This window comes from Leucoraja erinacea, chromosome 14, assembly GCF_028641065.1.
Source record: "Leucoraja erinacea ecotype New England chromosome 14, Leri_hhj_1, whole genome shotgun sequence".
In the NCBI taxonomy this organism is placed as follows: Eukaryota; Metazoa; Chordata; class Chondrichthyes; order Rajiformes; family Rajidae; genus Leucoraja; species Leucoraja erinaceus.
Genome location: NC_073390.1, coordinates 52,023,276 through 52,039,366, shown reverse-complemented (window position 1 = coordinate 52,039,366; position 16,091 = coordinate 52,023,276). Strand labels below are relative to the sequence as shown.

Sequence of the window (16,091 nt, the reverse complement as noted above, 5' to 3'; positions counted from 1 at the left end):
CTTTCTTTAATGAGACACATCAGTGATGGTATTCACCGGTGTGTGACTTACCAACAGTATAACATGTTTCCATTTCCCACAAGGTATCTCATGGCCCCCCACTCAGATTGACAAATTATTAAGATGACGTGGCATTTTGCACATTTCATATTGAATTTCATTGTAAATTGTAATTTAAATTGGACTGCATGCATTTTTACAAGAGCTCGTTTGTGTGTGCAATTATACAACATATATTTAATAACAAACAGAAATAGTTCACTACACAACAAATGAATGCACAACTAGGACCAGTGCTTCTCATTAACCTCATGTTAAAGTTCACAGCAGGGACAGGCCCTTCAGCTCACCATGATGTCCATTTGAAATAATCTCATCTGCGTGCACATGATCCATATCTCGCTATTCTTGACGATTCATGCATTTGTCCAAATGTCTCCTAAAAGATGGTGGAAGCAGTTGTTATCTTATCTGCTTCCACCAGCTCCCCAGGCAGCACATTCCAGATACCTACAACTGTGTAAGAAACACATCTCCTTTAAATTTCCCACCCTCTCACTTTAAAACGATTCCCTCCAGTATATGGGATTTTTACTCGGGCTATCTACCCTATCTGTGGTTCTCACAGTTTTATGTAACTCCATCGAGTCTCCCCCTTAGTCTCTGTTGCTCAAGAGAAAACAACCTCACCCTGTAGCTAATATCTTCTAATCCAGGCAGCATCCTGATGATCCTTTTCTGCAGCCTCGCCAAAGACTCCACATCCATCCTCTAATGGGGTGACCCAAACTGCACAATGTATGGCCTAAACAAAGTCTAAAGAAGGGTGCCTCGCCAACAGTCTGTCTGTCCTTTTCTTCTTTGTGTTTTATTTGTATGTGGGCAGGTGCTATAGACCTGCACGGGAAGGTAGAAGCTCCCGCCCTCACGACTCTTGGGCAGATGGGGCTTGTCAGCCTGGGAAGGCAGTCCATCTAGGAGAGAGAAAACTCTGATTTAAAACCTTCACTGCCTTGTGGCCATATTCAGTCATGGAAAAGGCTCCGGGGTAAACCTCAAGAGAATCCGGAGTCGGAGCCCCTTTGGCAGTTCGTCGCTGTCTACAACCTCGCTCTTGCAGCTCCTGCGACAGCGAAGGTGCCAAACTGTAATGGCCCTGCTGTTCCTTTGGATTGATCAGCAACGTGGAGAGGGGGGACGTGCTGCATGGGCAACAGCCTGTCCATATGACATCGCCCAGGCTCGCATCCGACCAGGATGCATCACCCATGGTCAGTCATGACCGACGGGGGCCTACTACCACTAAATGTATGTTTTTAGTGTTCTTCAGCATGTGGGGGGGTGGGGTGGGGGAAAACGTTTTCTAATTTCTTTTTCCGTATCGTACCTCCGTCCACAATGCGGCCTAACATCGAGGAACTGGCAGCCTTTGCTGGAGACCGAATTTGAGAGCTCCACTGTGGTCCCTTGCGAACTTACCATCGCGGAGCTTGCGATCCCTTTGCTCAAACCCTGGGTGCTTGCAGACTTAACATCATGGCGCCCGTGGTCTCTGGTCAGAGACCGACTTCAGGAACTCCAAACCGCGGGACTTTCGACCGTCCCAACGTGCGGGCTTCGGCCGCGGGAGCTTCGATCGCCCCGACGGATGGTTCGACTGCCCCACTCACGGGAGAATAAAGAGAAAGAAGATTGGAGTTTGCTTTCATCACAGTGAAGAATGTGGAGAATCCGCAGCGGTGGATGTTGATGTTAACACCAGAGTATTCGATTAGATCCCCGTATTCATGGTTACGACACGAAAGACTACAAATAAAATACCTTTATACGCGGATGATATCCTCCTGTACATAACGGAACCTCAAACCACTATTCCAGCGATACTGGAAAAAATTTACCTGCTTGGTACATTGTCAGGCTACAGTATTAACTGGAATAAAAGTATACTGTTGCCAGTTCATACCATCACCTCAGATACATTGGAGAATTTTCCTTTCAGAGTAACTACAGATACATTTACCTATCTAGGGATTGAGGTAACAAAGCGTTAATCTTCCCTTTGATAGGCCAATTTCCTTCACTTATTAGAAAACCTAAAGCGCAAAATCCAATTCTGGAAAACTCTTCCAATTTCCTTGTGAAGAGTGAATACCATTAAAATGATCTTTTTACCCCAGCTATTATATCTAATTCAGACATTCCTATTTCTCTTACAAAAACATTTTTTAAGAGATTAGATAATAATAACTTTCTTGTGGAATTACAAAACTCATAGGATAAACAAAAATCAGCTCTCCAAATCAAAAACTAAGGGCGGGCTTGCTCTTCCAAATTTCAGATTATATTACTGGGCCTCTGCCATCAAGTTCTTTGCTTTCTGGCTTGAAACCTCAAACATCCCTCTGAATTGGCTAAAAATAGACAAGAAGATTGTCACCCATACTCAATAGGTACCATTCTACCAGCTCCTACTTCAATTGATAAATCGTATTATGGAATTAATGCTGTTATACCCAATTTGATACATATATAGAAGCAAATCAGCACCCATTTTGAACTTAAACCTATATCTCTCGTTTTGCCCATAGCAAACAATCCCACATTCAAAGCATCTATTTTAGATATGACTTTCTCAACATGGAGTGAATTAGGAATCCACAGTGTCAGAGACCTATATATAGATGGTACGTTTGCCACCTTTACACAGCTACAAAAGAAATTTGAACTCCCAAATAGTAACTTCTTCAGATACTTGCAAATCAGGGATTATATACACGAAAGCATCTGTTGGGATTTGAAGTTGAGAGGCAGTCTCAAATAGATGACTGCCTTAACACATCACCATATAAAGACAAATTCATCTCTTATATGTATGATGTCCTTCTATCAATAACCTCTCCATCCTCTAACAAGTATAAGATCAATTGGGGAAAATACATAAATGTGTAAATACCAGGTGAAATATGGGAGGAAAGCCTCAAACCTATACATAGGTGCTCAAACAATGCTAGACACTGCCTCATACAGTTCAAAATTATTCAGTATATCCAAATGTTTCTCCTACTTGGGATAAATGTCACTCCTCAGATGCTGCTCTTTTTCATAACTTTGTATCGTGCCCTAAACTCACCTCTTTCTGGTCTGATATATTTAATCTCTCAGACATATCTCTATAGATATATCAGACATTCTAGACATCTCATTAAAGCCAGAGCCCATCTCTGGGGGATCTGAAACATCAAGACAACTCACAAGGACAATTCCTCTCCTACTGTCATTACGGCAAAGAAACTACTGCTCATGTCATGGAAAAAACAGCTACCAATTCCAGAATGTACCTTAATTGGCACATGTGACAATAAAGACCTCTGAAACTTTTGACCCAAAATGGCACGTATCCGTTTTCCCCATGGATGCTGATTGACCCGCTGAGTTACTCCACCATATTGATGTGGCCCTTGTGGCTAAGGGGATCAGACGGTATGGAGAGAAGGCAGGTACGGGATACTGAGTTGGATGATCAGCCATGATCATATTGAATGGCGGTGCAGGCTCGAAGAGCCGAATGGCCTACTCCTGCACCTAATTTCAATGTTCTATGTTTCTATGTACCTAACTTCGGTAGTACTTCCCTTTTAATGCACGTCTAAGGGTGTTTACAATTTGTTTCTTATCAATTTACTCTCATCTATGATCGTGTCTTTCTTCATCACATTCCTGGTGCCAAATTCTAAATTGCTCCAAGTCCTCAGATCCACTTTGGTTTCTGACAACTTTAAAAAGCAACCTCCTTTAACTTCACTCTAATTTTTCCTGTCAGCCAGAACCACTTTTCCTGTTGAGATTTTTAAGTCTTCAAGGAATGTTAGTTGCCCAACTAATCCATCACCCATTCCTTATCTCCAGAGATGCTGCCTGTCCCGCTGAGTTACTCCAGCATTTTGTGTATCTTTGATTTAAATCAGCATCTGCAGTTCTTACCTAGACATGGAGATCATGTTGCTCTCCAACAATGCTGAGAGAAGTGATTATTTGTACCTCTCATCTCAAACATCACCAGTTGCCTCAAATAAGGATTTCAATTAGATATATTAGATTTAAAAAATAAATAAATTAAAAAAAATAAAAATTTGTTCGGCATGGACTTGTAGGGCCGAGATGGCCTGTTTCCGTGCTGTAATTGTTATATGTTATATGTTATATATGTTATATTTTGAGAATTAATGTTTTTTAGTAATAAAGGTTGTTAAAATATTGTTAAAATTACAACGACCCAATTCACATGACAAACTGTTGTTGGTTTGAATAGTACTCGTCAGCTTTGAATTAGGAGTAATAAACAAAGAATGACTAAAGTCCAATGCCAACGAGATAAGGCACAGGCAAAAAAAGTTTTCATCTCACATCACTTTATTTTAATAAAGGGATTATAATGTATTATATATATTATTATCTCTCAAAATATCTTTCATGCCTTCTGTGAATTAATTCACTGATTTACACTTCTGATGTTTAAATTCCAATTCTTCAATTCAAATTTGTTTTTAAGATACCTATTGACTGCTCACCAATTTTTTTTGCTGCACTCTCTTCTGCTCTCATTCCAGCAACTTTGTTGATTATCAGTTGAATGATGATTAATGATTGCTGTTGAAAGTCTAGCTATTCTTAAAAATCAAAAATTGAAATTCAAAAAGGTTTGAACAAAAATCAAATCTATAAAATAGTATACAATGGGTGAAACAAAAAGGTAATTCTATATCCCAGCATAACTTGAAACAAAATGTCTGGAGAAAAGGAACAAGTCTTTGCACAACTGCAAAGGACGCTAAGATATTGGGGGCTCTGAATGCAACTACAAATTTTAATGCATCCCAAACATCCTTCAAAACAATTGTAATTCTCAACAGTGCACAAACAACATGTTCAGTAAAATGAATTATAAGCACAAATTCAGTTTAAAGCCAATGATGCAGTAATCAACACAAACCAAACACAAGTGGAAGCTAAATAAGTGAGTTTTGGAGGGAAATGACGATTTTGCAAAAACAAGTTCTGTGCCTATTCAATACAGCTCTTTCAACACTCTCTAACAAATGATAAAAGTACAGCTTTAAGTACTGAACCAATACAACATGCATCATCAAAAGGGAAGAGATTTAAATGTAGTGGACTAAATTAAGATTAAAAATTTAAAAGTTCCTTATCGTTCAAAGGATTGGAGAAATCTGGAAACCATCCCCATCGTCCTGTATGGTAATTGATCAATCGAAATTTAGGGAAAATCTATGGGCTACGAATAAGATATCAAAGGCAGATAAGTAATAGTTCTTCATCTCTATTTAGTTAATCCAAAAGAATATTAGATGCTTGAGGAGCAATTGGCCTTCCCATTTGCATTTTCCTGAAGCCTTTCAATAAGTTCAATCGAAGTAGTTACTGGTAATAGAGTTATTTCTCAAACCTCACCCCTCCCAATATTATTCACAACTCACACTGTAAATGTGCAATTCTATAGGCACTCTGGAATTTAGAAGGATGAGAAGGGATCTTATTGAAACATAAGATTGAGGGTTTGGACACGCTAAATGCTGGAAACATATTCCAGAGGTTGGGGGAATCCAGAAACAGGGGTCACAGTTTAAGTCTGAAGAAGGGTTTCGGCCCGAAACGTTGCCTATTTCCTTCGGTCCATAGATGCTGCTGCACCCGCTGAGTTTCTCCACCAATTTTGTGTACCGTCACAGTTTAAGGGGTAAGCCATTAGAATGGAGAGGATTTTTTTTTTCCCCACGGTTGTGAATCTATGGAATTTCCTGCCTCAGAAGGCAGTGGGGGCCAATTCTCTGTGTGATTTCATGAGAGAGTTGAATAGAGCTCTTAAAGATAGCAGAGTGAGGGGATATGGGGAAAAGGCAGGAACGGGGCACTGAGTGTGGATGAACAGCCATGGTCACAGTGAATGGCGGTTCTGGCACAAAGGGCCGAATGGTCTTCTCCTGCACCTATTGTCTATCAGAAATACTCTTCAGGAGTCAGGTGTGGATTTGTGAATGACCATGACGCGCAGAAGACTTCATGAACAGAAATACAGAGGCTACACTGCAAGATGCAAACCACTGGTCAGCTGCAAAAATAGGATGGCCAGGTTACAGTTTGCCAAGTACTTAAAGGAGCACCCACAGTTCTGGAAAAAGGTATTGTGGACAGATGAGACGAAGGTTAACACATCAGAGTGATGGCAAGAGTAAAGTATGGAGGAGAGAAGGAACTGCCCAAGATCCAAAGCATACCACCTCCTCTGGGAAACACGGTGGTGGGGGTGTTATGGCCTGGGCATGCATGGTTGCTGAAGGTACTGGCTCATTTATCTTCATTGATGATACAACTGCTGATGGTAGTAGCATAATGAATTCTGAAGTGTCTGCTCGTTCAAAAAAATGCCACAACTCATTGGTCGGCGGTTCATTCTACAGCAGGACAATAATCCCAAACATACTGCTAAGCAGCAAAGGAGTTTTTCCAAAGCTAGAAAATGGTCAATTCTTGAGTGGCCAAATCAATCACCCAATCTGAACCCAATTGAGCAAGCCTTTTATATGCTAAAGAGAAAACTGAAGGGGACTAGCCCCAAAAACAAGCATAAGCTAAAGATGGCTGCAATACAGGCCTGGCAGAGCATCACCAGAGAAACTGCCCAGCAACTGGTGATGTCCATGATTTGCAGACTACAAGCAGTCATTATTTGCAAAGGACATGCAACAAAATACTAAACATGACTACTTTCATTTCCATTACATTGCTGTGTCCCAAACATTATGGTGCCCTTGGATTTGGGTGGGGGGGGAACTATGTAGGTGGGGGGCTGTAATTTCTACACGGTGAAACCAAAATGTATATATATGGTCTTTATTAAAATCTGACAATGTGCACTTTAACCACATGTGATTTTTTTTTGTATTACAAATCTCAAATTGTGTAGTAGAGTCAAATAAATAAATGATGGGTCTTTGTCCCAAACATTATGGAGGGCACTGTACTGTCACTCAATCTTTGCACGTTTCACTTATAAGATTCACATCATTCAAAGCTCTGTAATTCTACAGCAAATATCCAACAAACTGCTGGTCTAACCGCTGCAGTTAATATTCTGCTCTCAAAGATAGTCTTCAGAATTCTCTAAAATTGGAAGTTATCAGTGGCGACTTTGCATCATCAGACGTCAACAAAGAACATTCATCTGCTTTTAAAGTAATACCAAAGAACATATGTTCTAAGCTGGCAATGTTGTTGGACCCACTACTTGCGAGGAAATGATGTAGCTTTGAGCAAGTCTGAAGAAAAATGGAGCTTGCCAAGGTAAAAAAAAAGCTTCATCTTTGAGTCCTACATTCAACCCAATAAGCATTTCTAATGGGCCTGTCCGACTTAGGCGATTTTTCAGCGGTCTGTGTGAAGTTGCCGCCAGCCACCTGAAACCACCCACCCACACACTCTGAAGAAGGGTCTCGATCCGAAACGGCACCCATTTCCTTCGCTCCATAGATGCTGCCTCACCCTCCGAGTTTCTCCAGCATTTTTGTACATATTAGACAGTCACAGATAACAGCTTCCTTCACCAACTCATTATGCAGGCGGGGGACAGGGCAAGCGGGAGGAACGCTGTCTAAACAATTCACACGATGCACAGCCAAGGTGAAACAGACACACACCGCGATGAACAGGAAGGTTGGCTCTGTAAAAGACGGCTAAAGCACAGTGTACGGTAAGTCCTTTAAAAGAGGGGGAGAGGGGGGAAAGAAGGAGTGGAGACAACTTTTAAGAAGCCAGAGATACACGGCTGTGAAGCTCGGCAGACATTTACTATTACTGGTCGGTTATCCTTGGTTCTGAAAACCTCTGCTCACCTTTTTTTTCTCCCCAATGAGCCAATGAAATTCACCGGTCAGCTACAACCTCCGAGAACCTTCGACCTCCTGGTGACCCACGAGGACCTCCTGGCGACCCACGAGGACCTCCTGGCGACCCACCTACGGCTCGAGAATTCTAGTCGCCGCTACTCTTTCAACACGTTGAAAAATTCATGGTGACCATAATGAGGCCGCGACTAGTTCCTACAATGCGGGAACTCCTCACGGCCATTAAGGCGACTCCCGGCAATCATCCGCGAACATGCGGCGACTGCATAGTCTCCTGCACCAGACATCCATCTATTATAAATATCAGTGTTTGTGCAGTACTCCCAAACACCCTGCTTCTAGGAGATATCCCGTCAATACAAACAGTTGGGATACAATTTTATTTACCAGTTTTGCCAAAAAGACTGCAGATGCTACTATAAGGTGGTGACAACACTCTCATTATTCACAACTAACTATTTTTGACAAAATGTATTATAGTTGAATCCCAACCAACATCTTGCAAATACAAGTTCTGTATTGCAACAGCAATGAAAACCAATAAGCTTTACGGCAGGGTCACCTTTCTACTCTGATGCCAAATGACTGGGGGGGGGGGATAGTTTTAAATAGAAACAATCTGGAAGTGTATCAATAAGCAGAGCTGAAAAGAAAAATTCCATTGAGGTTTTACATTGACAGAGCCCAAACAAGTTTATATTTCCAATGTAGACAATAAATAATCTGGGAAAATGACGACTGATATGCAAGCTCATTATCCTTATTAAACAAAGATAAACAGAACATTTTACAGTGCTATTTGTGTGAATGGCAACAAATACAACTGGCTACCTGTAATATTACAAACAATAATCAGTCTAGTCATAAACAAAATGTAATTTTTCTTCATCACCATTTTTACACATGCTGATAGATTACAAGTGTAGACTAATTGTACCAAGTAAAACAAGGTTTTAAAAAAAAAAAACGTATTTTTGGGATGTCATTAGCGGGGCCAATATTTATTGCCCATCTCCTAACATACTGAAGACAATGGTGGTGACTCTCTTTACATCCACAATACTGCAAGGAGATGCAAGATTTACATCTCGGTATGAAGAAGGAATGACACAAAATTTCCAGAAGATTATTGCTCCACTTTCCCCTCAAACTTGATTAAATTAAAACAATTTTGTTAGTCGTTCTGTACTGTCTTTTCCAAGTTTTAACATTTGAGGGTTTACTTCTGATGTAACTGGAGGGCATTCAGCTCATTGAGTCCACACCACCTTTGAGAAGGGCAATCCCACCAATCCCATTTCCCTTTCCTTATCTCCCTCAAACTCTAAAACATATTCTCTCCCATCTGCTTGTCAATGCCTTTGGTTCTTTTGCTATACGTCTACACAAAGGTAATTTACAGTAACCGAGAATCTCTGGGATATGGAAGAAAACCAGACCCAGTGGCAGCAACACATTGGTCACATGCAAATACCATATTGATGCCCTCAGGAATGAACTTGGGTCTCTGGAGCTATAAGGTACTAGCAACAAAAGATGTGGCACCAAGCCAACAAAACATTAGTATCTATCCAACTCTGTATAAAATTGCTCAGCTAAGTCCTATGCAGAAAGCATGGGATAACTCCAATCTAACCACTGTGTGATGGGGTGGATTGCTACTGAAGCAGGACTTATGAATAACCTGCTCACCAGTGCCCATTTTGCATTTGATCAGAACCCCAGACACTAAACAGCCTTGGAGAATATAAATGCCAACGTAGGCCAAATAATTGGATTCAAGGGTAGAGCAACTGATCTGGTGCCAGGACACAAACAGAGCGTTTGATGGAACATGGTAATCATAGCAGTGTTTGACCAAAGGGAGGACCCAGATGGGAGAGGTCACGTGTGCCTACTGCGTGGTTCTTCCTTATTCACAGCGGTTGTGGAGTATTTTTGGAATAAGAGGCAAGAAATTACAGTGCACTTTGGAGACAGCATTCATAGCAGTGGAGGGAATGAATTTGCAGGGTAATGGAAGAAGGACCCAATAAGCTGCTCGATTGTCTTGGATGGTGGCATTCAAGCTTGGAGTGCAGTTGAACATACATTCATCCAGTCAACAGCATTTCACCTCTCTTGAACTGTAGTATTGAAAAGTTTTAGTGTTAGGACAGTCTCTTGACACTCGATATCCCAACCCTCAAGCAGATCTTGTCGCAGCTGCATTTATCTGACTGGTTTATTCAAATTAGTGGACAACATTAACCTCGGGGTCAGATGGGGAATTCAGCAGTGGCATGGTCACTGAATTTATCAAGGGCAACTATTGGAGATGGCCATTACCGGGTACTTGTGTGGCATATTCATTACTTGCCAATAGCAGCTCATATCTGGATGCCGTCTGCATTCAGACATGGGCTGTTGTATTTTCTAAGGGATATGAATGCAAGCAAACAATTCACAACCATAGGCTAACATTGCCTTTTTTGTCCTTGTAATGCAAGGTCAGTCACTGGTTGAAGCAGCTGAAGTTGGGTTCAGGACACTGCCTAGAGGAATTCCTGTAGTAATATCCTCAGGTTAGGATGATTAATCTCTAATAACCACAATCACCCCCTTTAGTGTTAACTATGTCCAACTACTGGACCACATTTCCACCCTGCCTGCTGACTTCTTTTACCACACAGAGTCAAATATTACCTTGATGTCCAGGTCTATAATTCGCACCTGGTCTTTAATTTAGGTCCTTGATCCATATTTGCACCGACTGATTAGCCCTGGTAAAGCTCAACCTGGGTTTTATGTAGTTATTTACAAATGTAACTTGATAGCCGTGTTAATTACAGCTTCCAGCACTTGGTGATGAGTGTAAATTAATTGGGAAGAAATTAGCTGGCTTGAATTTGTCCCAATTTTATGGACAGGGCATAACTATGAAAATTTCGTAGTTGTTGGATTGACATTACTGTTGTGTCTGTCCTGGAGCAGCTTTTCTACAGAATTGACTCATTTTGAAGCAGAAATCTTCATTTCTGCAGATAATACGCTACATGACCAGTGTGCTAAAGTATGGTTTGGGGCACTTACATTTAGTTTAGTTTAGTGGTACAGTATAGAAATAGGCCCTTCGGCCCACACAGTCCACGCCAACCATCGATCACCCGTTCACACACTTTTGAATTCCACTTTCACATCCACTCCCTGCACACTGGGGGGAAATTTAAAGGGGCCAATAAATCTACAAACCCACACGTCTTTGGGATGCGGAAGGAAATTGGAGCACCAGGAGGAAACTCACGCAGTTACAGGAAGAACATGCAAACTACAAAGCCAGCACTTGGGGGGCAGGATCAAACCGGGGTCTCTGGCACTCTGAGGCGCCAGTTAGTAAGGACAAATTAAAAACTGTCCATTTAACTTTTGTGTCAACCATGATAGACAAATTGCACTGAAGGGTTAGAATCAACATTATCAGTAAAGGAACCATGTGATAGATATTAAAATAATTTGCAGCAAAATCTCATGTAATATTCAGGGTGCTCAGAATTTTTTAAATAACTTTTTTTTCTGTCATAACCTTTGGGGTGCGAGGTCAGTAGCTGTTGTATATTACCTAAATTACAAATCTTACACAGTTCCAAATGTTTATCTTCTTTCACTGTCAAATAATGCCACTCACTGCACAAGTATTTAATCTTATTTAATCTTATTACTAACTCACCTTCACCCACAAACTTTAATCCCCTCCACTCATTGTGATAGTATGAGACCACACCTGGAGAATTGTGTGCAGTTTTGGTCTTCAAATTTGTAGAAGGACATTCTTGCTATTGAGGGAGACTGACATATGATGAAAGAATGGGTCGACTGGGCTTATATTCACTGGAATTTAGAAGGATGAGCATGGATCTTATAGAAACACGAAATTCTTAAGGGATTGGACAAGCTAGAGGCAGGAAAAAAAATTCCTGATGTTATGAGAGTCCAGAACCAGGGGGTCACAATTTAAGAATAAGGGGTAGGCCATTTAGGCCTGAGATGACGAAAAACTTTTTCACCCAGAGAGTTGTGAATCTGTGGAATTCTCTGCCACAGAAGGCAACCTTTAGCACAATTTAGGTTTTGTTGCACCAGATCCAAACAGACACCCTCACTCCAGCATTGTGTATCAGTCCCTCTTGTGTTTTTATTCACTACTCCAGCATCTACAGTTCCAGGTCTCCCCATTCCTCTACCAATATGTAAAAATACAGCAAAAAACAAATCTGCTGGAGGAACTGACTGGTTGAGCAGCATCTTTGGAGAGAGTGGGGTGAAGAAAATGTCAATATTTCAGGTGGAAACCTTGAATGAGGACAAGAGTGAAGAGGGGAGTTACCCAGTATAAAGTAGAAAGTGGTAAGACAAGGGCAAAAGTCTCAGATACAGGAACGACAATTTAGCTTGACTTACTGCGAATGAAACTGCAGCAGAGCTGAGAATAAACTGCTCATATCATTTTCTGGGTCAAGCAAACTATTCCAACCATTTGCATTAAATATTGATGGCAGCAACAGGATATCTGCAAGAATATCAATCACTCACAGAGTAAGTTGCAGTTTATGGATTTCAAGCTTTTAAGCTTCCCTCCCTTGATTATGTTGTTTAGTATTTAGCTAATCTTGAATAAAAAAGACTGCTGGAGAAGCTCAGCAGGTCAGGCAGCAACTGTGGATGGAAATCAACATACAATGTTTCAGTCAGGATCGAAGATAGGCACAAAATTCTGGAGTAACTCAGCGGGACATGCATCATCTCTGGAGGAATGACGTTTCAGGTCGAGACCCATCTTCAGACCGTCACAAGAAGGGGCTCGACCCAAAATGTCACCTATCCCTTTCCTCTAGAGATGCTGCCTGACCCATTGAGGTACTCAAGCATTCTGCATCCATCTTTGGTGTTAACCAGCACCTGTGGTCCCTTCCTACACATGGGTTGAAATGTGTAGGAAGGAGTTGCAGATGCTAGTTTAAACCAAAGATACACTATCACAAAAAGGGTCTCGACCTGAAACGTCACCCATTCCTTCTCTCCAGAGATACTGCCTGACCCACAGAGTTACTCCAGCTTGTTTGTGTCGAAATAGGGTTGAAATGTCTGAAACGTTGCCCTGAAATGTTGTCCGTCCACAGATGCGGTCTGACCCACTGAGTTATCCAGCACTTTGTTGTCTGGTTATACCAGCATGTGCAATGTCTTGTGTGGCAAACGCTGAACTTTCACACCAAAGATTTTCAAGGGCTCAACTGCAAAAGATAAACAACATGACCATCACAGAAGATAAGACACAAAGTGCTGCAGTAACTCAGCAGGGCAGGCAGCATCTCTGAAGAGAAGGAATGGGTAACGGTTCGAGTCGAGAACCTTATAGACATGTGTAAGGTTAAATTAAATGTTTATCTTTGTTAAATTAATGCCTGTGCTGGAGGAGTGGCCGCCTGTTTGTCTGTAGCTCACCGCCGCGCCGTGGTGCCGCTGGAGGCGGCGGCTGAGTGAGGGCAGGTCGGCCGGGGGAGTCAGGCAAGCCCGGGGATCGGGCCGCGGCCTCCTGCCCGTCCGCGGGGGGGCTGTGGAGGACACGGAGACACCACCTCACGTAGAACCAGATAGACACAAAACAACCGACCTACCCGCCAGCAAACAGATGAATCAAGGGCTCCCTCTGGTTCATGGTGAATCATTATTGTCCCGTGCCAGCGGGGCCGCCGCCCGGGGACGCCGCCGCCGCCGCTGCTTCTTCTTGCCGCCGCCGCCTTCTCTCTGCTCGGCTCACGGGTCGACGGTGACGGTGGTGGTGATGGTGGTGCTCGCGCTGCCGCCGCTGCTTCTGCCGCCAACTCCCGGGGCCGGGGAACTGCTCGAGCCGCCGCTGTTGCTGCTGTTGGTGTTGGTCGCGCCAATCACTCCGGGCCCGGGAAACCGCTGCTGCTGCTGCTCGAGCTGTAGCTGTTGGTGCTGCTGCTGCTCGCGCCGCTGCTGCTGCTGTTGCTCGCGCCAACACACACACTCACACACACACTGGGCCCGGGAAACTGCTGCTGCTGCTCGAGCTGTTGCTGTTGGTGCTGTTGCTCGCGCCACTCACTCCGGGCCCGGGAAACTGCTGCTGCTGCTCGAGCTGTTGCTGCTGCTCGCGCCAACACACACACACTCACTGGGCCCGGGAAACCGCTGCTGCTGCTCGAGCTGTAGCTGTTGGTGTTGCTGTTGCCCGAGCCGCTGCTGGTGCTCGCGCCAACACACACACACACACACTGGGCCCGGGAAACCGCTGCTCGCGCTGTAGCTGTTGGTGTTGCTGTTGCTCGCGTCACTCACTCCGGGCCCGGGAAACTGCTGCTCGAGCTGTAGCTGTTGGTGCTGCTGTTGCTCGAGCCGCTGCTGGTGCTGTTGCTCGCGCCACTCACTCTGGGCCCGGGAAACCGCCGCTGCTCGCGCCAACACCAGTGACCGGGAGACCTCGAGCAGCTCCACTGAAGCGCGCGATCAACAACTACTACCACCACCACAACAACTACAACTACTACTGTCAATCTTTCCCCGCACAAGAAGAGGAGGATGCCCTGTCCTGTCCTGTCCTGTGCTTTTTAATATCTCCTCTGCCCCCGACCGCCAGCACCAGCTTTGACCCCACCTCTCCCCCCCCCTTTCGCCCAATCGCGCCGGCTGCATTCACTTTGCTCGAATGCAGTGCAGTCACGCTGCTTTCCTCGGCGCAATGTTGAAATTTTACAATTGCTCATGCCTGCAACGCGTGGGGAGAGACGACTACAATATCGCGAGGAAAGTTACAGCAGAAACACTACACCAAAGATTATGCTCCTTTACCGAAGGTACTGGAGCCTTCTGTGATCTTTGGTATTTACCCTCCAGTACTCGACTCAGGGCTTCCAATCTGTAAGGCCACGATATGTGTAGGAGCACGGGAAGGAATGAGAACATTCAACAGCTCCGGTCTGTTGAAAATGCCTGAAATGTATTTAAAATTTATTTAACAGACTTGCATCATGAAGCTAAACAAACTTGCCCGTCAAAAACACCATGATGAGATTTAAATTGGACTGAGAAAGAACCAAATGACAAATATGGACAATGAGCAAAATATATTTTTACTACATATATGTATATATAGATAGCTATATAATATATATATATATATATAATATCTATATATAATTATTTAGAAAGAACTAATGACAAATGCAGACAATGACAAAAATATCCCTTTGCTACATGTCTCCAAGGACAATTTAAAGATGTTTGCCCTGCTCTGAATACTTTTCCTGCTTTGACACAAGGTCCATGCCAATTCTTGATCAACCAGCAGGAATTTCACACTGACCCTCAGGATCAAGCTATTCCAAGTCTGAAAATGAGGATAAGGCCAATGAAGATTTCAACCTTGACCTTGAAAACAAACTCTGGACATCCTCCTGGTGACTTCAACATAAGTGTGGTAAAGGTACAACCCCCTTGCAAGGTGTGATTGGCAAATGGTGGGTGGTGTGCTGGGTGTGCATAGTAAAAGCTAATGCTAAGGCTGTACTCTTCCTGAAAAATGCCTGGAACATGCCTCATCATAGACACCTTGTTTTGTCAAAATTACTAACAAAATGCCTTGTGGTAACATCCCCATTCTGCTATCAGCACATGTTGGGTTATATCAATGTCTGAGGGACAGGTCATAAAAATGCTCTGATCACACATGCCATGACCTGTAAAGACTGCTGGACTGGTCTCAACCAAACCTACTGTATTATCTCTATAACCCTAATCCTAATCCATATCCGTCTGTATCCAAGACTAGGAAGGCCGTCAATGCCCACTAGACGACACAGTTCTAAGACCTCCTCAACCATGAATCTGTTTTTAATATTTCTAATTACAACAAACTATTCAGACCAACCTTGCCACTGTCTGACCAACATAAGTCAAAAAGACCATAGGGTCAGACAGCTGCAAAGAGATCTAATATTTATCACTTGAATAGTTGCTGGCGTGAAGAACACAGAAGTATTTTTACTGCATTTTATATTTAGACATTGAAAGAATGATAAGAACTGGGGACAAATTAGCCTTATATTTGAGTGTGGTGACTTAGGTAAAGGGAAATGTGGACCTATTAAAGATAAATATTATATGTCAATG

At 42.9% G+C, this 16,091-nt stretch overlaps 1 protein-coding gene across 1 annotated transcript in view; it reads right to left on the bottom strand.

Moving 5' to 3' along the window:
* Positions 1-14,144, bottom strand: part of LOC129703728 (solute carrier family 25 member 36) — a 48,735-nt gene extending 34,591 nt beyond the window's left edge. Inside the window, exon 1 of the mRNA XM_055646417.1 lies at positions 13,574-14,144. Coding sequence (XP_055502392.1) covers positions 13,574-13,614 — 41 coding nt within the window. The 5' untranslated portion in view covers positions 13,615-14,144. The remainder of the gene's footprint in view (positions 1-13,573) is intronic.
* Between the last annotated feature and the right edge of the window lie 1,947 nt (positions 14,145-16,091).